The sequence below is a fragment of the Thalassophryne amazonica genome, chromosome 7, assembly GCF_902500255.1.
Source record: "Thalassophryne amazonica chromosome 7, fThaAma1.1, whole genome shotgun sequence".
Lineage (NCBI taxonomy): Eukaryota > Metazoa > Chordata > Actinopteri > Batrachoidiformes > Batrachoididae > Thalassophryne > Thalassophryne amazonica.
The window spans coordinates 71,500,051-71,524,441 of record NC_047109.1 but is presented as its reverse complement, the minus strand read 5'-3'; the positions used below and the strand labels follow the sequence as shown (position 1 = coordinate 71,524,441).

Below are 24,391 nucleotides of genomic sequence, written 5' to 3'. Positions count from 1 at the left end.
TAACCTCCTCATCTGACGTCTCCTAAGAATCAAATCAAATCAAATTTTCTGTTAAACCACCTAGAAAATTCAAGTCTCCTTGCCATTTGCTGGGGAGCTAGATCGCTCTGAGAATTAATTTTGTATGGAAAGAGATACAAGTCAGCCCTTAGGATGCATTGCACAGAACTCGACGATTTTTGTTCTCTGAATTAGGTTCAACTGTGGCATTTTTCCTGGACTTGTATGTCTTGCAGAACAAACTTTAGGGTTCCTGAAAACACCATTATTTCCCAGTAAAACCATTCCCTGGTATTCATATTTCGGAGTACTTTGGGGTACATTTTTTTGAGACACCTTATATAATAGCCATATAATAAATGAATTACTAACCTCTCTTGCCTGGTCTGTATGGGGATATCCGACCTCACTGTTTTTCGCACGGATGTCGCTGACGCTTTGTCTGTACTGTCAACACCTCGGTCTGATATTTCCCCATACAGACCTCTCACTCGGTTAATAATCCTACAATTACAGGAAAGAAGGATATAAACGTATAAATGTTTTGAACCCACATTAAAGGTTACTATTGCTTGCATTTATTTCAATAATGCTGCACGTCTGCGCAATCTTGAGTTGTGTGCCTGCGTCCATCACAGTTCACCACTGGTGGCAGTACCACATACCCTATCAAAAATGAACAGTGTATAAAGAACCACAGAAGAAGAATCCAGGAACGTTGCAATAGCTTGTGTCTCCTGCGGAATTTATCTGGGCTTTCTGTGTTCTAAAATTCATCTGCATTTCTTGATGTTTGACAAACATGAAACTTTTAAGTGATCTGCATTATTTTGTTGCAATTCAGACCTGTTGTGCAGCAGCGACATGCTGTTATGAGCTTGTGGGGGTGAACATTAACGCGTCAAAATCTTCTGCATTAATTAATTACCCACAATGCTCTCCTTTTCATTAGCTAGAAGTGATGCAGATTTGAAGGAGTGCAGGAGCAAAAAGCAGCCTTTTTGTTGTTTTTTTTAATGACTACCTGATAAACTGCATTAATAATGTAAAGATTTTAATTTTGACAAAAGATTACGCCTGTTAATTCTCCATTAGCCTAAGTGTGAATATTGGTATTTCACATTAAAACTATTTACTGTGGTCTGAGTGCAACTGCTAATGATCTGACATTAAAACCCTTTGATTACATCTGCCATAAAATCATTGGCGTTTATTTATTTATTTGTCTGTCTGTCTGTCTTTTAGCAGCATTAAGTCAAAACTACTGCATGGATTTTGATGATGTTTTCACCACAGATAGCTGTTAGGGCATGGAAGAATCCACTGAATTTTGGAGGGGATCTGGATCTGGATTGGCGGATGTCAGAAATCTCTCATTGCTCTTGTTTTGAAGTATATTTAGGAGAATATCAGATATTAGCAGTAGCTGGCTGAGCTGTTAACAAGCCTGTAAATGTGGGGCTTAAAAATAGTTGTAACGCTGTCATAAATGTTCCCCAAAACTCTTTTGAGGGAATCAAAATTATTTGAGGCACATTTGAGAAACCTGGCCAATTTCATCCAGTTCTGTTCAATAGTTTACATTGTGGTGTTGTGTATGTTATCAGGATGGATAGACAGATGTACAAATGAATACTTATACCTACATTTTCCACGCTGTGGTGGGTGATAATATCACAGGACCAGTCGAGACTCAATATGTTGGGGGGTTAATGGAGGGAGGAATCAGTGGCTAGAATAAATGAACATTAGCAAATGCACACTAATGAGCAATAAGAAAAACATGACCTGATTATTCTATAATGGACTAATCATCTACATTTTAAAGATCCCAGTTGGAGGAAAAATTCACTAAAACCTCTTGTAATTTTAATCAGAGTGTGAAATTGTCTCTTCATTTAGACATTCTAACATATTTCTCATCTAAATGTTTTTTTTCTATCTTTCTCAGATATCAGGGTTTACATCCGAGTGAACGCTCTAATGAATACTGTGTTTCTAAATAATATATAACCATGTGATAATTGGGAATTTCTGGAATATTCATGCTGGGATTTATTTCAGCATGCTTTCATCTTGAGTGTTATTCTTCATTTGTGTCTCAAAGTGAACTTCCCCACACAGTGAAGTATAATAAGAGACGGTTGGAAAGAAAAACGTTTAGAGTGTTCCAGTCTAACACCATGCGTGTGAACTTCCAACCTTTACTAATGGAATAAAGTAATTTGTAGTTGTATTCTTCTCAGTTTTAACCAAATAGATTGTTGGAAAGTCTGCGTTAGCAATATAGTAGAAGAATCAAAACCACTTGCTCAGTTTTATTTAAAATTTAAATCTAATGAGGTATAAGGGGAAGATGACAGCTTAGTGGTTAGCACTGTTGCCTCACAGCAAGAAGGTTGTGGGATCGCTTACCACTTGGGCCTTTCTGTGTGGAGTTGGTATGTTCTCCCCGTGTTTGCGTGGGTTTCCACCGGACACTTCCTCCCACATCCAGAAGGTATGCATGTTAGGTGAACAGGAAACTTTAAAATATCTGTAGGTGTACGTGCAGGTGTGAATGTGTTTGTCTGTCTATATGTGGCCATGAGACAGACTGCCGTCCTGTCCAGGGTGTAACCTGCCTCATACCCTCTGACTGCTGGGATAGGCTCCAGCCCCCTTATTTGGAGTAAGTGGGAATAGAATATTTAAAAAAAAAAATTATTTAACCAGGTTAGTCCCATTGAAATCGAGACCTCTTTTGCAAGAGAGACCTGGACAATTCTAAAGTTTCCAATTCACCTAACCTGCATGTCTTTTAAATGTGGGAGATAACTGGAGCAGCCGGAGGAAACCCACTCAAACATGGGAAGAACATGCAAACTCCACACAGAAAGGCCACAGGTGGGAATCCAACCCATGACCTTCTTGCTGTGAGGCAACAGTGCTAACCACTAATCCACCGTGCTGCCATTTGGAAAATGGATGAGGTATAACAAAATTAGTATAGAGACTTTTTTTTAAATGCACCAGATTCTTATTGCAGTATAACAGTTACCTTTTTCAGAAATGAATAATATAAAGTTAACATCTTGTAGACTGTTATGACATTAAGTTTGTCTTTAAAGTTTATCTACACACTGTCAGACTTAGACAACAAGTAACCTAATATCTCTGTGTTTTTCAATCAGATTATGAAAAGCCCCCGTCCTCCACACACACACACACACACACACACACACACACACACACACACACACACACACACACACACACACACACACACACACACACACACACACACACACACACACACACACACTTTTTCCATAGCCCAGGATTACAGCTGTATTACAAAATTACAAAAAAAACCCCTGATATCCAAAGTGAAAATTGCTACATCACCCACACAATCTCCATAATTAAATTTCAAAATACATATTGTCGTGCAGCAGTACATCATGCTCGATGCACCATTTTTGCAAAATTCATAGACTGCACAGTTTTATTGTTATTCATTATAATATTTCTCTCATTGTTTTTAAGAGTGAATTTTTTTCTTCTTTGTTTTTATGTTTCTGAGAACCTGCGTATGTGTTTTGCAACTTGAGGTGATATTTTCCAAAAATATATACATGTGATCAAATGTAATTTAATTAATCACAAACCTTGTAATTAATTAGATAATTTATTTATTGCCTGACAGTACTAATATATATATATATATATATATATATATATATATATATATATATATATAGATAGATATATATAGATAGATATATAGATAGACACACACAGGCATAACCAAACGTTTGGACACATTTTTCCATTGAATTGATTGGGAAAGTGTGCCAAACATGCACTGTACCCAGACGTGTGTGTGTGTGCGTGTGACTGACTTGGTGAATATGACACATCAGTGCATCAGATGGACAAGAGCAATAGAAATGCAGTCTGCTTACCATTGTCATTGAACTCATCAAACGAACGCAGTAGAGTAGGCTTTTTCACAAAAGTGCAACAGGTTCTGCAGCTATGTAGACCTCAAACCATATTTCATATACTACATGTGTCCCCTGGCACTTTGACATAGAAGGTGAGCTATTTTAATAGGTTCTGTCTGTACCTGTGAAATTTCACAGGTTTCACAATTGTGTCCTAGTCTCAAATGAGTTTAAAGGTGAACTTGTTACTGTGGACTGAAGCCGTAGAGTACAGCACAAACTATGAAATTAAATTTGCTGAAATCTTTAAGTGAATTGTTATATAATTCAAGGCTTTATATTGCTTGATGAATGTCAATATTTCCCACCAGTGGTGAGAGATACTGGCTACAATGTTGCATAAAACAAAACAAAACAAAAAACAATAAATAAATAAATAAGAGGTGCATGCACTATTTAATTAGATGTTTTTAAAACTGCTGCAAAATTTTTGATGAAGGTCCAAAAAAAATAGATTCAACCCTGGATCAGGATCTGCACCTGATTTTAAATAGGTTCTTTTCCTCCACCACACTTCCTGAAAATCAGACCATAAAGCCCTGTCACACATAGCAAAAATGTGCAGAAACCATGCCCGACATGGCAGATATTGCCATAATCCGACACAGTCGGGAGGAAAAGACGCGTGGTCAGCTGTGTCAGAACACATCCGGAGTACCTTGTCCACACCTGCACGATGGCTTCCAAACGCGTATGTAGAGAACAGGTAGATGACACAGACTGCCATCAGGCGGCCATAAAAGACACTGAAGACTGCCTGATGTCCAAACGTCTGGATGGCAAACACGGGACCGGACTGGGAGTGAGCACTGTGTTCCTCACACGCACGAGTGCACGTGTGTGCACTCATGTGCGTGTAGGGGGCTGCAATTATCACTCAGCCGTGTGTGTGTGTGTGTGTGTGTGTGTGTGTGTGTGTGTGTGTGTGTGTGTGTGTGTGTGTGTGTGTGTGTGTGTGTGTGTGTGTGTGTGTGTGTGTGTGTGTGTGTGAGATCATGCATAACACTGCATGGGCCACTGTGCACACGTGGGGCGCACATGAGCACGCGTGCCACTGGACAGCTTTGCTGAAAGTTTGCTGGCAGTTGGCAGCTGTCCCCTGTATCAGACGCAGCGCCTTTCCTGCAAACTTTCTTTTTTCTTTTTTGCTCACTTCAGGAGCCCAACACAACCCTGGACACTGTGATGGTTGGATTATCACATGGAATAATTTTTTTTTATTTCGGGTGACAAGATTTTAACCACAGGCTGCAGTCCAGCTCCACATCCGCGCTGTGAAACACTCCTCGACCGCTGTTGGAGGTGAGATTCATGATTATTAATACTGTAATGGCCTGGCACAACAGTTCCATGTCATATCTCCTACAGAGTTAGAAGGTGATCATGTGTTACAGCGTGAGATCCGTTCAGCTCCAAGCGTGACACATACAATGATGGAGACAATAGTTCACATTATTTATGTCGCCTATGGGAGGGAATGGACAAATATCTGTACTGTATGGTCTATTGTGGATATAACAGCCTGTTCAGATTTGCAGTGGCATGTGCACAGTAGAGCACGGAGCTTTCGGTTTGATAGCCGCTGTTCACATTCACTGTACATGATAATAATTCATAATTATATCATGATGATGCGTGCTATATTTCAACAGTTTCTTTGTGCTCCGGGGGGTACATTATTATACGTGGCACGTGCAGGTCATTCCGGCAGGCATATCGTGCCAGATCCATCTTCAGGTTCCTTTGTATGGGCTCAAATCATTTCGGATCCCATTTTGTCACCATTGAAACACATAAATTGCAGTCAGATGGTCCTCAGATTACACATGGACCGCCGTCAGATAGGTGTCCCATTTCGATGGCGCCTGGAGGGTTTTGAACATGTGCATCACACACGGGGGCCGCCGGCTGATTTTGACTTCCGCAGATGGCTGTCAGAACATTTTGGAACTGAAATCCGACACTTTTCAGATGTGCGCCGATTCATCATTCCCACGCCATTCTCCGTGATTCCGGCTATGTGTGATGGGGGTATAATTATTTTAGCAATCCTGGTGACAAATAAGCCAAACATGCAACAGACAGGGGTGAAATCATTGCCTCTTTGGTACACGTGAAGAGAATGTTGAAGGGAATGAGCGAATCTTCTTGCTCATCTGGCATATGAAGATTTGCATACAAATAAGATGGTAATTTATCAAACAGGTTGCCTCTCTTTTCTCATCCTGTGTCCCTGTCTGTGTCCCTTTGTCCACAGCAGGAATTCTCTGTGGTGTGAGAATGTTCCTGCTGTGCAATATATAGAGAACTTTCTGTGCTGCAGGTTGGGATGGAACAACTGCTGGGACATTTGTACACTGAATGTAACAGGTTTTGGTCCAGGTTTGCATGCGGACAATCTGTATGGAAACATCCACCACAAATCCAACCTGTACTTGTGTGACGTAGGCTTCAAACTTCACATTTATGGAATTTGTTTGTGATCTATAAAAGAGATGTGCCAATCATTAATTTAACAACAAAGTAAGAGCTCCAAAGAGTAATAATCTGAAAATGTGCTGTGTGCCACTCAAATTGTAAGGTGGAAGCACAAAGAGAATTTAACAGCTCCAGTGAAGGACATACTTTGACATTCCTGGGTGACAGAGGTTATTTATTTTCTGGCATTCTTCCACATATGACACACCTCATTTTAGTTCATTAAGTCATTGCTATGTTAGCTGAGAGAGGCCATAAAACGTATAAATTAATACAACACAAATGCACAAACACCTACATCAACTCAGCAACAGGTAGATGCATCAAAAACATCTCATCAACTGAAAAATGTCTTTTGGAACACAGAGTACACAAAGAAATATAATCTGCAGCGCTTTCAACACTTTAATTTGATAATGTGTCTTGCTGCCAACACATTCTCACTCCCAAATCATCACATATTTACGCTTGGTCGGGACCCATTTGAGTCATTTAGTGGTGGAAATGTCCTTTTTGACTGTTTTTTTAAGTCTTTTTTTTTTTTTTTTTACTTTTTTGACATCTGCTTCACTTCCACATTATCAGCAGTGGTGGGCACATTTCCAATAATCCGATAACAGATAATTATCAAAGATAATGTTTTCATTATCAGATTATCTTTTTAGATAACTTTAAAAACCATTATCGAACTAATTAACTTCCGATGAATTGTCGTCCGATAACATAGTAAACCAAGCTGAACAGCAGCAAACATTTTTAAAATTTAAAATCAGTTGAGACCTACCTGTTGAAAGTTTCCTAAGAGATGTATAGTTCTACCCTCTGCAAACAGAAGCGAGCTAGTTTCAGGAGAAACCACTCTATCCTCTGCAGGCAAAGAAGAAGTGGTCACTCACACACACACACACACACACACACACACACACACACACACACACACACACACACACACACACACACACACACACAAACAAATCATTTCCTTTAACACCATACTGATATGATGGCAATATCAGCCAAGTCATCCAGAGGCATACATTTTTAACTTATGGTTCAAATTTTAACCAAAGTAATTTTGGACAAGTTATTTAAAATTACTATCATGCCTGAAGTTTTATAAAGTGAAAACATCAGATATATGTTTTAGTTTTAAAGTAATGTGCTAATTTTTAAGGTTTTGTGAGCACATGCTGTGCCCAGCAGTGCATTTTGGGCAATCTCAGTACGTTCACGACAGGACAAATGTATTTCAGACACTCTGTTCAGGCTCCACGGACAGCAGCATTAAACTCTAGTGCCTAAAACTCTCGTGAATATATTCTCTGGGCTTATAAATGTTATTGTATTTGCGTTTGTTAAATTACACGCATCTTAAATCAATGTAGCAGACACGGATTATCTGGGATTTTGTTTTGGCAAGTTTTCAAGGCCTCTACTGCCATCTACTGGCCAGTAGTGTTCATAGCAGTATTCGCCCTAAGTACTAAGCGTCTGGGCACCAGTGGATGACAGTGTTCTATTTATTTGGACCCCGGTTATATCAGATGGTTGTCAAATCAACTTTTTGGCTTTGCAAATGGCTTTTTTTTTTTTTTTTTTACAAATTAAGTTTAAAAACAACAACAACAGCAAAAAACATTACAAGACAGCTCTGCGGTGTTTACACATGCACAGTGCGAGTGGTTGGATGCTTGTAGCTCTTCAGGAGCAGGATACAGAATAATATCAAACAGGTTTGATTTTCATTCGACCGTACGGTCGGCGATTAGGAGGTGGTCGTGAGATGTTAAATGCAGCTTGTTACTCCATGTACACTACACGATGCAGGACACGCAATTAACCTGAAACTCAATCCAAAAAATTCTCTCACGAATGAAAAATCATCTGAAAAAGGGCCAAAACTCGCACAGTGTAAAGCCAACATTTATGTGTCAACACAATATTGAGTGAACGTTTTGCAACATCATAAAACGTGCGCACATCATAAAATGTGCGCACATTCTTTCCACATTTTGCGATGACACTTCCAGGGCTCCATAAAAATGCCTGTTTTTACAAATAAAAAATGGAATATTTTACAAAAGCACATTTATCTGTAAACACCAACACACGACACACATCACATTAACGTGTTGGTTTACATAATGAATGACTGAACCAGTCAGTGTTTAGCAGAGGCACTTTTACCCAGAATCCTTTGCGATCTGTCTGTGTTTGTTACAAAACCTCAGAATTAGTGCATTATTCAACATTAAAAGATATATGTTATATTTTAACTTTGTACAAATGACAGAATTGACATTAATGGAGTTATTCTATCAGTATTCACACAAAACCATAAGTCAGGATGCCTTTATTTTTCAAGACCTCCACCTGACCGGAGCATTGTGATTGGTAGAGAGCTGGCTTTGTGGCTGCTGTCAGGGTACTGCAGTACTGCAGCTGTGTAACTTCCAGAAGGGGGCAGCATGTTCAAACATAGCAGTGCTGACTCATTGTTTGTGTCTTTCGTTGCTTTTTATGCTTCCAAATGCGATCGTGGTGTTAAAACTCAAATTCAGCTTGTTAGCAGTTGCAAATGTAGCAGAGACAATACTGGAATTTATTGGTTATCTGTAACTTCCGATACATTTTTGGGTGGTTCATCGGTTTATCTTTATCAAAGATAACTTTTCAGTTATCTGATTATGTTGGGAAAGTGTAGTGACACGGACCCACAACAGGGGGTGTAAATGAACGGACAATGGATAAGCCAAAATATAACAATTTAATGTAGCAAACTGTGCACAACGGAATACAGACAAATGCAGTTCGAGAATGATAGTCAATTATACGAAAAGTGACGTGTGGGCAGGCTCAAGGATAGAAGACGTCCGTCCAGAGAAGAGCCGAGTCCCACACGGCTTCCACCGCCAACGGATCTGAAGAACACCGGAACCGACAAGTCCTGAATCTCCAGGTGGCCACCGTCTCCAGCTGTCAGACCTGGTACTGCTGGCAGGAAGCAGAGACAATTAATGGTGGGTGTGTGGATACACACCCAGTAAATCCTCACTCACAGACACAGTTCCTCCGGGAGGGAGCACCTCCACCTCCGAAATAGGAACACGATAGCAGCTCCTGTTACCACTTATCTGGCTGGAGTGAGAGGCGAAGACGTCGGCACGCTCACTGACCGCCAACCCAGCTGACAGGGCACCACAGGACAACGGCTGCAAACAGATCACACGTAAGTCAACGTTCAGACACAGCAGAGAATATTACCTAGTTAGTAGATGATATCTCAGCAGCGAGGTGGAGTTGCTGCCTGGCTTTTATGGTGCTGGTGATGATGAGTGACAGCTGGTGCTGTTGATGAGTGACAGCTGTCACTCCCGGTTGCTCCGGCGCCCTCTCGTGCCTGAAGCCCGCACTTCAGGCAGGGCGCCCTCTGGTGGTGGGCCAGCAATACCTCCTCTTCAGCGGCCCACACAACAGGACCCCCCCCCTCAACGCCAGGAGGCGCCCGACCAGGCTTGTCGGGATGTCGGTGGTAGAAGTCAGCCAGGAGGGCCGGGTCCAGGATGAAGCTCCTCTTCACCCAGGAGCGTTCCTCAGGTCCATACCCCTCCCAGTCCACCAAGTACTGGAACCCCCGGCCCTTCCGACGGACGTCCAGGAGCCGGCGTACCGTCCATGCCGGCTCTCTGTCGATGATCCGGGCAGGAGGCGGCGCCGGTCCGGGGGTGTAGAGTGGTGAAGTGTGGTAGGGCTTAATCCGGGACACGTGAAAGACAGGATGGATCCGCAGTGAAGCTGAAGCTACCAGCTTCACTGCGGCTGGACTGAGGACTTTGAGGAGGGGAAACGGTCCAATGAATCTGTCCTTAAGTTTTTGGGATTCCACTTGCAGTGGGATGTTTTTGGTGGATAGCCAAACCTCCTGCCCGGGCTGGTATACAGGGGCTGGGGAACGCCGGCGGTCTGTATGGGCCTTGGCCTTCATCCGGGCTTTCAGCAGGGCAGAGCGGGCAGTATGCCACACCCGACGGCACCTCCTGAGGTGGGCCTGGACCGAGGGCACCCCGACCTCTCCCTCCACGAGCGGAAACAATGGGGGCTGGTACCCCAAACATACCTCAAATGGGGAGAGGCCGGTGGCAGATGAAACTTGGCTATTGTGAGCGTACTCGATCCAGGCCAGATGGTTGCTCCAGGCCGTCGGGTGCGCGGAGGTCACACAGCGGAGAGCCTGTTCCAAATCCTGGTTGGTCCGCTCTGCCTGTCCGTTCGTCTGGGGATGGTACCCGGACGAGAGGCTTACGGTGGCCCCCAGTTCCCTACAGAAACTCCTCCAGACTTGCGAAGAGAACTGAGGACCATGGTCGGTGACCACGTCAGATGAAATTCCATGCAGACGTACGACATGGTGGACCAGGAGGTCTGCTGTCTCCTGGGTCGTCGGGAGCTTCGGGAGGGCCACGAAGTGAGCCGCCTTGGAGAACCGGTCCACTATCGTGAAGATGGTGGTCATGCCCTGGGACGGCGGGAGGTCCGTGACGAAGTCCAGGCCGATGTGGGACCAGGGGCAGTGAGGCACAGGTAATGGCTGGAGGAGTCCCTGTGCCCGTTGGTGGTCAGCTTTTCCCCTGGCGCAGGTGGTGCAGGCCTGGACGTACTCCCGGACGTCGGCTTTCATAGACGCCCTCCAGAAGCGCTGCCGGACCACTGCCATGGTCCTTCGCACCCCTGGGTGACAGGAGAGCTTGGAACCGTGACAGAAGTCCAAGACCGCAGCTCTGGCTTCTGGTGGGACGTATAACTTGTCCTTCGGGCCAGTTCCCGGGTTCGGGTTCCGTACCAGGGCCTCCCGGATGGTCTTCTCCACGTCCCAGGTGAGGGTGGCCATGACAGTGGACTCGGGGATGATGGTTTCCGTGGGATCGGACAGCTCGGCTTTGACTTCCTCTTCGTGAACCCGGGACAAGGCGTCAGGTCTTTGGTTCTTGGTCCCGGGGCGGTAGGTGATTTGGAAGTCAAAACGCCCGAAGAACAGTAACCAGCGGGCTTGCCTGGGGTTCAGACGCTTGGCGGTCCGGATGTACTCCAGGTTCCGATGGTCCGTGAAAACCGTGAATGGAACCGCAGCTCCCTCCAACAGGTGTCTCCACTCCTCAAGAGCCTCTTTCACCGCAAGGAGTTCTCGATTGCCCACATTATAGTTTCGCTCAGCCGGGGTCAACCTGCGGGAAAAATAGGCACAGGGGTGGAGGACCTTATCGGACTCCCTGCTCTGGGACAGCACGGCTCCTATCCCTGAGTCAGAGGCATCCACTTCAACAACAAACTGGCGGTTAGGATTGGGCTACACCAGGACTGGCGCAGTCGAGAACCGGCGTTTCAACTCCCTAAACGCGGCTTCGCACCGATCCGACCAGGTGAAGGGGACTTTGGAGGAGGTCAGGGCTGTCAACAGACTAACCACCTGACTGTAATCCTTAATAAACCACCTGTAGAAGTTTGCAAAGCCGAGGAACTGTTGCAGCTTCCTACGGCTTGTTGGTTGGGGCCAGTCTCTCACCGCTGCCACCTTGGCCGGATCAGGGGCGACGGAGTTGGAGGAGATTATGAACCCCAGGAAGGACAAAGAAGTGCGGTGGAACTCGCACTTCTCGCCTTTCACAAACAGCGGGTTCTCCAACAACCGCTGCAGGACCTGACGTACATGCTGGACATGGGTCTCAGGATCTGGGGAAAAGATGAGTATATCGTCCATATATACAAAGACGAACCGATGCATGAAGTCCCGCAAGACGTCATTAACCAAGGCTTGGAACGTTGCGGGCACATTGGTGAGGCCGAACGGCATGACCAGGTACTCAAAATGACCTAACGGGGTGTTGAATGCCGTCTTCCATTCGTCTCCCTTCCGGATCCGAACCAGGTTGTACGCATTACGAAGATCAAGTTTTGTAAATTTTTTGGCTCCATGCAGGGGCGTGAACACTGAATCCAACAGGGGCAACGGGTATCAGTCGCGAACCGTAATCTCGTTCAGCCCCCTGTAATCAATGCATGGACGGAGTCCGCCGTCTTTCTTGCCCACAAAAAAGAAACCAGCACCCATCGGGGAGGTGGAATTCCGGATCAGCCTGGCAGCTAACGAGTCCCGGATGTAGATCTCCATTGATTCGCTCTCTGGACGTGAGAGGTTGTACAGCCTGCTGGACGGGTACTCGACGCCCGGGATCAAATCAATGGCACAATCATACGGATGGTGTGGGGGAGGAGTGAGTGCCAGATCTTTGCTGAAGACATCAGCAAGATCATGGTACTCCTCAGGCACCGCCGTCAGATTGGGGGGGACTTCAACCTCCTCGTTAGCGGTCATACTGGGGGGAACCGAGGATCCTAAACACTCCCGGTGGCAGGTTTTGCTCCACTGAACCACAACCCCAGACGGCCAATCAATCCAGGGATTGTGTTTTATCATCCATGGGAAGCCCAAAATAATGCGGGAGGTAGAAGGTGTTACAAAAAACACAATCTCCTCCCGATGATTCCCAGGCACAACCAATGTTACTGGCTGTGTCTTGTGTGTGATTAAAGGGAGAAGGGTGCCATCTAGTGCCCGTACCTTCAATGGTGACGGAAGGGCCACTAGAGGGAGCCCCACTTCCTTTGCCCATCTGCTGTCCAGCAGATTCCCTTCCGACCCCGTGTCCACCAGTGCTGGGGCGTGAAGGATTAGATCCCCACTCAGGATTGTAGCTGGGAGTCGTGCAGATTTACGTGCGCACCCCTCGTGCGTGTTATGACCCACCCTTAGCCCAGTCTCTAAGGGCGAGTGTTGTCTTTTTGGCCATTTGGGGCAGTTTTTCTGTATATGCTCTTTTGAGCTGCAGAGAAAACACTCCCTGCGGGCCAGCCTCCTCAGTCTGTCATCTGATCTAATTTTGGCCCTGCTCGTTTCCCCAACAACGTCAGCAGGGGGAGCTGTTGCCACACGGAGCCCTCTGGTTGTGGAGCGTGGGGAAGACGACTCCCTTTTGGACCCGGAAGGAAGAGGAACGGCTCGTGCCTGACCACGCCCTTCGCCCTGCTCCTGTCAACGTTCTGCTAATCGGTTGTCTAACCGTACTACCAGGTCGATAAGCCCGTCTAAATCCTGCGGCTCGTCCTTAGCCACCAGGTGCTCCTTAAGGACCAGAGACAGTCCGTTTACAAAGGCGGCGCGGAGTGCAACAGCATTCCAGCCGGCCCTCGCTGCCGCGATGCGGAAGGCGACTGCATACTCGGCTGCACTCCAACGCCCCTGTCTCATAGACAGCAGCACACTCGAAGCGGTCTCGCCTCTATGTGGGTGATCGAACACCAGTCTGAACTCCCTCACAAACTCAGTATATATCGTTAGGAGCCGTGCATTCTGCTCCCAGAGCGCCGTAGCCCAGGCGCGTGCCTCTCCTCGAAGCAGATTTATTACATAAGCCACCCGGCTTGCATCTGACGCGTACATGACAGGACACTGTGAAAAGACGAGCGAACACTGCATTAAGAAGTCTGCACACGTCTCGACACAACCCCCGTACGGCTCCGGAGGGCTTATGTATGCTTCAGGGGATGGGGGGGGGGTTCGTTGAACGACCACTGGAATGTCTGTATTTGGCACTCGGTCAGCAAGAGGAGGTGCTGCAGCAATGCCCCGTGTGTGCGCTTCCACCCGAGCGGTGAGAGCCTCCATCCTCCGATTGAGTATAACGTTCTGCTTGGTTACCAAGGCCAACCGAGCAGTGAAGGCAGTTAAGATTTGCTGCAGCTCACCTAACACGCCTCCTGCTGGCGCCTGTGCACCTAGTGTTTCCATTGGTGGTTCATCCGATGGTTGACGCCCCTCGGGATCCATGACGTTGGCCGAGATATCCTGTTGGGAAAGTGTAGTGACACGGACCCACAACAGGGGGCGTAAATGAACGGACAATGGATAAGCCAAAATATAACAATTTAATGTTGCAAACTGTGCACAACGGAATACAGACAAATGCAGTTCGAGAATGATAGTCAATTATACGAAAAGTGACGTGTGGGCAGGCTCGAGGATAGAAGACGTCCGTCCAGAGAAGAGCCGAGTCCCACACGGCTTCCACCGCCAACGGATCTGAAGAACACCGGATCCAACAAGTCCTGAATCTCCAGGTGGCCATCGTCTCCAGCTGTCAGACCTGGTACTGCTGGCAGGAAGCAGAGACAGTTAATGGTGGGTGTGTGGATACACACCCAGTAAATCCTCACTCACAGACACAGTTCCTCCGGTAGGGAGCACCTCCACCTCCGAAATAGGAACACGATAGCAGCTCCTGTTACCACTTATCTGGTTGGAGTGAGAGGCAAAGACATCGGCACTCTCACTGACTGCCAACCCAGCTGACAGGGCACCACAGGACAACGGCTGCAAACAGATCACACGTAAGTCAACGTTCAGACACAGCAGAGAATATTACCTAGTTAGTAGATGATATCTCAGCAGCGAGGTGGAGTTGCTGCCTGGCTTTTATGGTGCTGGTGATGATGAGTGACAGCTGGTGCTGTTGATGAGTGACAGCTGTCACTCCCAGTTGCTCCGGCGCCCTCTCGTGCCTGAAGCCTGCACTTCAGGCAGGGCGCCCTCTGGTGGTGGGCCAGCAGTACCTCCTCTTCAGCGGCCCACACAACAGATTATCTGTTATAAAAGTAAATTTTTTGGTTATCTGTGCCCACCACTGATTATCAGGCAGCTTTCATCTATGTATGGTTTATGGTCATGATTAAGGTTAGGGTTAGCGTATCTCTGTGCACTAAAGGCCCCTTCACACATAACAAGACACTGGGAAAAAGAAGCAGAAACCGGAAGAAAATCCGCAAATAACGGGGAACTGCGAAACATTCATCCTCCTGTCGGGAGGGACACACAGTCGACAGGCATGCATGATACCGCGGTGACTGTTTCGTGCACATGCACACAGTGCAAGCACCTGCATCATGTTGCACCACATCATGCCGCTGCTGTGGGGGTACATACACCAAAAACAGAAACACTGCAATTTCTAATATTTAATCCCTCTTATCGAGCAGACAATACAAGTATGAACCTTCGGTTCCTCTGTATATGACCCACGGTCATAGATGTACAGTCATGAAGTGACATGAATGAAGCAGTGTGTTCTTATCATGTCCACATCTGCTGGCCCCGCGTGTCCACTAAGAAGTGTTTCAAAGGACAGTGCTTCATGTGGACCAGAGTTGATGTGGGTGACGTGACATTCAGATCGCCAGCTGAATGTACACATGATCAGATGGTCCTTTTCTCCTGGCACAGCCTGTCGATGTGCATCCTGACATGGACACTCCAGCCAGTTACAAAAGCAATATATGTTTTAATGTATTTCCACATGAGGACAGCAGGCATATGCACGTGCCTCATGGTGGAGAGTTGTTATGTCATGTCCTTTCAAACACGGTACGTGTTCTCCAGCTGTGACTTCCAGGTCCAGAGATCTCAACAGCAGCGGCTCGCGCGGACATGTCCACTTTTTCAGTCAAAGTTTCACTCTGTTTCTTTGCTTTGTGATTATTTTTTTTGTATTTGTTATGTAATTGTTTATGTAGATAATTGTAGTATTTATTTATATACTTGTTTTGGCTGTGTTCTCTGTGTTTTAATTTAACACATCGTGTGCACTGAGCTGTCATTTCCAGCTATCAGTGAGTGGCTGGCTGGAGATCAGCTGAGAGGCACATTGCTGTGCTGTGCTGTGTGCACTCAGATGTGGCTGGCCGGTCTCCATGTGATCTTGCCTGTACATGATTATCAGCATTTCATGCAAGTGTGCTCCCCCCACATGCCACATGTATTGCGGGGGGGGGGGGGGAGACATACACGCATGCCACATGTGTTGGGGGAACACTTGCTTGACATATGTGTTGCTTGGTAACACACACCTATGGGGCAGTTAGACAATTTTCACAGACAGCTTAAATGTGGTCATCTGCACTCTACTCTCGTGCCAGAAGGGCAAATAGCCCCACCTTTTCTAAGTGTCCAGCGAGTAGTATTGGATGTTCATGTGTGGCACCTGGAATTTGGCCAACACCTGCCGAGAGGGGGGCCAAATGGGCACTCGCTGTGTTTTAGCCGCTGGAGTGCCGAATGGTTTTGGCAACAGCTGTACGAGGCATTTGCGGCACCCCCAGTTTTTCATGAGTGGCATGCAATACCTCCTTTGTACACCAGTTGGCTTCACTTGTGTTTTGTGTGGAGGGGCTACAAATGATGTAACGAGGCTACCTAACTTGTCGCATATTGACCACAAACCTGTATTGCAAGGGTGGCCAAGTTCGGTCCTCGAGAGCCACCTTCCTGACACTCTTAGTTGTCTCTCTGCTCCAACACACCTGAATCCAATGAAAGACTCGTTAGCAGACTTTTAATCAGTCTTTCATTGGATTCAGGTGTGTTGGAGCAGAGAGACAACTAAGAGTGTCAGGAAGGTGGCTCTCGAGGACCGAACTTGGCCACCCCTGCTGTATTACATAAAAAATGTGATAGGTTGGTATTAAGAATTTGTTTCTGCTGCATATCCATACAACACACCCACTGATTTACACCGTTCAATATATTGCAAAAAATTAAAATGCAAAAATATAGCTAGCTTAAGAATAAAATCATCAATATAGTAACAAATGAATAAATAAATGTACTCTGCTTTGCTGACCAGGTAGAGATAAAGAGCAGAGCACTGTGATGTAACTGAAGGGTCTGTCAGCAGAAACCTTTCTGTATTGGTAATACTTCCATTGTGTTGTGCGCATGTTTTATGCTATGTGAATTTGCAGTTGGTACATATACAAAGTGTTTTACAGTGATGTCTCACAGACACCCCTCCCCCAACACACACACACACACACACACACACACACACACACACACACACACACACACACACACACACACACACACACACACACACACACACACACACCCTGATGTGTGCATGCTGCCATGTAAGGTGCTCAACTGCACACTGGGAGCAACTTATAAATTAAATTGTTGCATGTGCTGCAAATTATATTTGTGTTTTTTGTCTTGAAGCCTGTCTTCCCCATTTCCAAATTGTTTTAATTTTTTTGTATTTTTAAGTGTTTCCTGCTTTTGCTTGTGTAACCTTCATTTGTAAGTTCTGTGGTGTTTCTTGGCCACTGTACATTTCTCAAATTTCCAGCGGTTCCATTTTTCTTGACCCATGTACTTATTCTGAATATCAACCCTGTGTGACCCTTCCATCTTATGTTGTGCAACAGTTTGGAATTTCTTGACACTTATATTAAGATCAGCATCAAATCCCTCCATTCTTTTCTCTTTCTATTGTTTTGATCCCTCATCTCAGTCCTGGTCATCGTGTGAAACACCTTCCCACACTGACACGAGAGCAGACACCATAAAGAGTCAACCCCCTCGTACTCATTTAATATGTTTTCTCCTCTGTCTTTTTCCTTTTTATTCCGCTCGTCTTCATGATTGTTCTTTCTGGCATTGCTTGTTCTTCCTTGACTATCTCTCCTCCTCTCTGATTCCCAAGCGGCAATCCTGGATGACCAGTCTGTGTGTGGGCGTGGGGAGCGACTGGCGCTGGCTCTGGCTAGAGAAAACATCAACAGTGTGATGGAGGGTCCTGCCCGCGCCCGTGTGGAGGTGGACATATACGAGCTGCAAAAAGACTCTCAGTACGACACTACTGACACCAGTGAGTGAATCTGATATGTGCTGGCAGATCAGTGCAATAGATTCATGCTGCACAGCTAATTAGAGAGTGATAAAGTCCAGCAGCAATTTGCCAAACTGTGTGTTTAACTAGGCTGGGCATTCAAAAAGTGCAGCCTTCTGTTGCAGTTGAACTATCCTAAAATTACATGCTTATATGGGTTGGAAATGCATGGCAGATTTTATCAAGAAAGGAGAGTCTGTGTCAAGACCAACCAGTCTGGTTTTTTTGTTTGTTTTTGTGTTTTTGTTTGTTTTTTATCTGTTCAGAGAGTCTGGAATCCTAGAAAAATTGAACAATTTGTTGGAATTTTAAATTAAGATTTACTGAAAAATGCCCCAGATTCCAAACTTAAAAAAGAAAGAAAAAAAGATGAATGAATCTGGTACTTTTTTACTTGCCATTGTCTTAAGCTACTGAGTGGATGGGTAAGGTCTACTATACTGTTTTGTATACACAATGTTGTGTGCATACATTTAATTAAAGCAAAATTCAATGCATTTTTAGATGAAAATGTGCCTCAAATTCTAATCAGCTCAATCAGGAAGATACACAGTAAAATCATAAATATAGAATTGACTCTCACAATGTGTCCACCCTTAAATATACTGTAAAGAAAATAAATAAAAAGAAAATTTTGTTGTTTTTACATAAAATAGTAGTAGCTGTGGTTGCCAGACTAACTAAACATTAAATATGTTACAGAAAATACTGTAAAGTTTACAGTTTAAATTAATTGTAATTTATAAATGTTATGTGTTTTTGTTTTGTGTGTTGTGTCTTGGTGCTGATAGGATCTGTATTTTACAAGTTTGTAACCCTGGCATTAAGTTATTGCCCTTGACAGAAAGCTGTTCCAGCACACAAACATGCTCATGCACTGGCTATTACAACAAAGAAACAAACAAAAAAAACCTCAATCTCCTATTTCAAACATTTAATTAATGCTCCATCCATGATATTTCAGCAAACTAGTGAATAATTATGATGTATTCAGCCGGTAGAATGCAGAGAACTGTGTGCAAAGCTGTCTGTGTGTATTCCACTGGCAGAACACAACAATTTTTCACCAGTTTGCTAAATATAATGGATGAAAGAAGAATTGAAGGTCTGAAATAGGAGACTTTTGTTTTTAAATTGCCAGTGTGTGAACATGCTCAGTTATATGGCAGGGTTGTGCATAATGAAGGTGCATGAATGAGAAAGTGTGTCCAAACCTTTGACTGGTAGTGTGGCTGCAAGTCACTGATAAAAAATTACGAAGATGTTCATACAGTTAACAATATTCTACATTAAATAAATGTGTAAACAGGAAATATGGGATTGAAATAATAGTAAAAATTCTGCTTTTGTTGTAAAAATATACTATCCTATAAAATGTGTTATATTATACATAGATAAAATGACATAGCAGTTTAATTTCCTGTTTTGGGTTTATGATGGGTTTCTGTTGCTCCTTTTTTGTGTTGGAGCAGCTCACAAGCCTTGCTGCTGTGTTTGCACATTGTTGTACTTTACCCAACAGATATGGATTTTGATATGGTTTTTCAATGTTGGTCATACTCTCAAAGTCTTTTTGGGTGATCTGTGGGAAGTATGTGTCTGATGTCTTGGTACAGCGGGCAGGTGGTTAGGAAGTGCAGCTTGGTCTCCACCTCGTGTTGTGAGCAGTGGGTGAAGACTCTGTCTTCTCTGGGGAGCCAGGTCTGTCTGTGGCGGCCTTTCTCCACGGTGAGGCTGTGCTGACTGAGTCTACATGGTCAAGGATTTCCTGAGCTTTGGGTTGGTCACGGTGCTCAGGTATTCTGCCACAGAGTACAGTCTGTTTAGGGCCAAGTAGCATTCCAATTTACTGTGGTTTTTGGTTAATTTTTTCTAATGCGTCACATTGTTTTCTTTTTTTCTTATAATTTGTTTTAGTCTAATAGGGTTTGTGTTTGGTGACTCTGCTTGTTTGTGTAGAAAGTCTCAGTTCCAGCTGGCTGAGGTGGCATCTCTCTGTGGATCAGGGCTTTATTATTTCTCTCTGTCTATCTTTCTTACTCTCACTCTCTCTCTCTTTTCTCTTTCACTCCCTCACTCTCTTTGTCTCTCTCTCTGTCTGTCTCTTGCTCTGTCTCTGCCATGAATAATGTGCCACATATGGATTTGTCAGCAATTATTTGAATAATGATCCACGTATAAATCTGTCACATATCTACTATGAAGAAGCCTCTATGTGTTCCTAGTTACCTCGCATGTGCCAGATATTAGCCCCTAATGAGCCACAACTGACCTGTCATTTGAACCCCATCCAGCCTCGAATGGTTTGTGTTGCTGCATATGATCCATGTAGCGCCATGTATTGTGACATTGGTGCACGTTTAGTCATGGATTTGGTCCAACCCTCCACCCCTCCCACACTTGGTCCCTTTAAAGTGTGGGTTTTCAATTCAAAGTATCCATTCTAGATGTTTTACCAAGCTATTACAATATAAACATTACAAATAATTACCTTTTAGGCTGTTCCAAATACGCTCTCCACCTCATGGGGGCGGGGGAATGAAACGGCCAAACTCTGACAGAAAATGATTAATGTGCTACAAAATAATTATTTAATATACAGCGTCCGACGCACAAAACAGGTGAGATTGTCAAGATGAAGTGTGCGAGAGGGTGGGGCCAAAATACCCTCTCCGGTTCTCGTAGCCATCAGGTGCTCGGTTAATGAGCTTTTAACAGCCTTGTCCTCAGTACCAACATGCCTCTAAAATCCCCATTTTTCCTCGTCATACCTCGTACAGAAACTGCCCCAAGCTGTTGTTGCTAAATTTTGAATTTCTTGAAATTAGTGCCACGCTCAGAGATGAGCTTTGTTAGCTGAATATTCTGCCTCTAAGAGCCACTATTCTCCCACGATAGTTGAATAACTGGATTTGTACCAAAAAAACATGCTACGTGTCTCATTATTCATCGTTCATTATTCGGTGGGACCAGGGCTATAACTTCATGCTTCCAGAGCCCAAATGCAGCATATTTGTCTGTAAACTGGGAAAATATTTCTGCTCAGTGCAGAAATGCGACATCATCTGTCCATTAGTGTTCAAACTCCACGGGAGACTAACGTATTTGCCAACGGACAAAATCCTTTTGCTCTGTCCATCATTGGTGTGACTGTGGCGCTTAACACTGGTTATCTGGTAAATCAGGCCTTGTGTGCTTTCACACAATACTAAGGTGTGACACCGGTGTGGTGTAAATGTGTTTGAAATGAACACCAGAACAACACCTTATGCTAAAAATGAAACACTGAAGATTTTGCTGTGTATCTGCACAAAACAGTGAGATATCTCATATGCAATCAAACAAAGAAACACACTCCATTTTTGAGGGCGGCAGCTGCAACTTGACAGTGATTATTGAAATTTACTAGCGGGTAGTTTTCAGACGCTGACTGGAATGTAGACACCACTGTCCAATGGTTGGGAACCAGTAGGGACGGTGCTGATTAGCCTACAAGTCACGGGAGACCAGCACATGACCAGTCTCATTAACAAGAGCGACCCAGTGCCCTCTAGTAACAGCTGGAACGCCAACTGTGCAAATCAGGAAAAAATAAGCAGCGCATCCCACACGAATAAACAGCACCAAGCAAGACACGAAGAGTCTCTGAGTCTGCGCTCCAAAAAAACATTGACTTTAATTAGTTTTTTCCAGACTATAAAAAAACGGCCCATGCAGAGGAAAAAAAACACGTCACCATACATCTCAAAGTAGTTAAAATAATGACTTATTCTCAGGAAAATACAGCCACCTTGAAGATTTATTGTGTGGTGTGTACCATGAAATTTTTCTTAATACAGAGTTCAAACGGAACATAAAGGCAGTGTGGAATCTCTGCACTGAGAAGACACACTCCCTGCTTCAGTTCTAATAGGTCACTGACACCCCCACGAGCTACTGACAAAACGTCTCTGTGTGCCTCACAACAGTTGTGTACATATGCGCATGCTTGAGTTGTAGGCGTGTGAGTATGAAAGTGTGTGTCCTTGACCGATGGGCAGGAGACTCTGACAGGCTTGTTTGCTCGCAGCGCTTTCTCGTCTCTGGATCATCAAGCTGATCATCTTACAGCTACGACTGTCTGAAGCACACATGCACACATACGGGCACTAACGAGTGTACGTGTGTACACACCCCGTTGTGCACTTTCACACATGAATACTGTATTGGCTCTTACGGATGCATGGAAACACACACAGTTTCAGGGCAAGAGGAAGATTAATTGGCTGCTTTAAATACCAGCAAGAGCGGAAAAAAGATTGTAGACTCAAGTTTTATGACAACGACAATAACACAGTTAAGTTTAAAACAACGGGCCTTGTGTTGAGAACAAGAATTCAGTTCAATTTTATTGAAATAGATAAAATCACAAAAATGTCTCAGTGGACGTTAAAGTCTGAAAAACATGTCTTTGGTTCATGGCACTGGGAAAAGCTAGAACACCGAATAGTAACGGTGAGAATGAATTGTAACAGAACATTTCAGAAAATGAAGAGATTATCAGTGAAGATCAGTGTCCGTTTATCCCTGAGAGGAGGACAAACTACATCAAGGGAGCTTAGAAACAGGACAGACTGCAGTGAGAGTAGATACTTCAAATATGATACATAAAACACAATGTAAGAACCCTTATGAAGAAAACTAGACGCTATAGTGCAAACAGTGTTTCTCTGTCAGCTTACATAATTCAAAAGCTATTGCTCCGATTGTGTTAAAATTTATCCACAACAGAAGGTGTCACTAAGAGTTAGTCATCCTCCAGGAGCAGTCAGCTCCGGGCCTGGAGCCAAATACTAGAAATCTTTGTGTCCATATTCGGCACATTGACCTCTTTCTCCAGTGATACATCCAGTCGTGATAATTAAAAAACAGTCGGGATATCCCCTTGGTAATGTGTAACCAGTCTGCAAGAAACCATTAATCTGTCAAACAAAATGTGTCTACATTGGTCCAATAGTAATTGAAGTCCTAAAAAACTTTTTTTTTTTTTTGAGTGTGTATACAGAAAGTACTGCCAGCCATATAATAAAAGGAAGTGGCCTCTGTGTGTTTGTGTATCTGGAACATCAATTGAAATGTATTTTTTCTTGAGGATTCAACTCATGAAAACAGCAAGATAATCGGACCAATACGCACTACTACAATAAGAGCCTGTATTTCAAAATAAAAGCCTGTGAGGTTGCTAAAGACCTGACAGAATTAATCAGTCTGCCCATCCTCTCACATCCCAGACAGCAGATTCAAATCTGGACATTTCCTGTATGCATGTGACCCCAAACCCAGAATGAACATGTTTACACTCAGGACAAAATGGCAGAATTGTTTCTCAACAGTGTCTCACACAGGCCAAAAAAAAAAAAAAAAAGGTGTGGGGGGGGGGGGGGGGGTGAGTGGAAATAGAAAGTTGATCTAATGTGAACACTGTCACAGTGCAAATATAAAATTTCATTTAGTCATAATTTCTTTACATGGAATATTGTAGTGGTTAAGCAGCTTCAGAAAAGCTTATGGCCCCTTCAAACATGATGCGAAGTTTGGACGGTATTTGGACAAAAACAGCGAAACAGTTGGAAATTAGCGCATGAAACATCGCGCGGACGGGCAGGTGTGCACGAACCCAGTGCGAGAGTTTGTGCATGCGCCAGTGTCTTTCAAGCAGGAACAGTGCCAGATGCAGCACACAGCGCCACTTATGTGGTATAAATAAAAAAATAAAAACCAGCCAGTATGTGTGGAACCACATTGCGCCGCTTATGTGGTAGAAATAAAAATATATAAACCAGCTGGTACATGTGGAACCACATTGCGCCCCTTTATGTAGAATAATTAAAAAAAAAAAAAAAGAAAGAAAAACATACCACCCACTGGACGCAAACTCACACCTTTCAAGAGCTCTGGATTACCAGTCAGAGAGTTTACCACTGAGCTATGGAGCTGTTCTCTAAAAGCTGCGGGAAGCTACCTCATATCAGGAAGGACATGGAAGTATTACAAAAAAAAAAATTAAATCCCACACCATATAAAAACACCGCATTTATCAAGCGAGCAACACAAATATGATCCGCCTGTTCCTCTGTAGATGACCCATGGTCACAGACATAACAGTCA

The 24,391-nt window shown here is 44.3% G+C and overlaps 1 protein-coding gene across 4 annotated transcripts in view; it reads left to right on the top strand.

Moving 5' to 3' along the window:
- grik5 (glutamate receptor, ionotropic, kainate 5) overlaps nucleotides 1–24,391 on the top strand; it is a 352,876-nt gene that overhangs the window by 256,142 nt on the left and 72,343 nt on the right. For all 4 annotated transcript variants that reach the window (XM_034174412.1, XM_034174411.1, XM_034174414.1 and 1 more), the window contains exon 3: nucleotides 18,059–18,223. In XM_034174412.1, coding sequence (XP_034030303.1) covers nucleotides 18,059–18,223 — 165 coding nt within the window. The remainder of the gene's footprint in view (nucleotides 1–18,058; nucleotides 18,224–24,391) is intronic.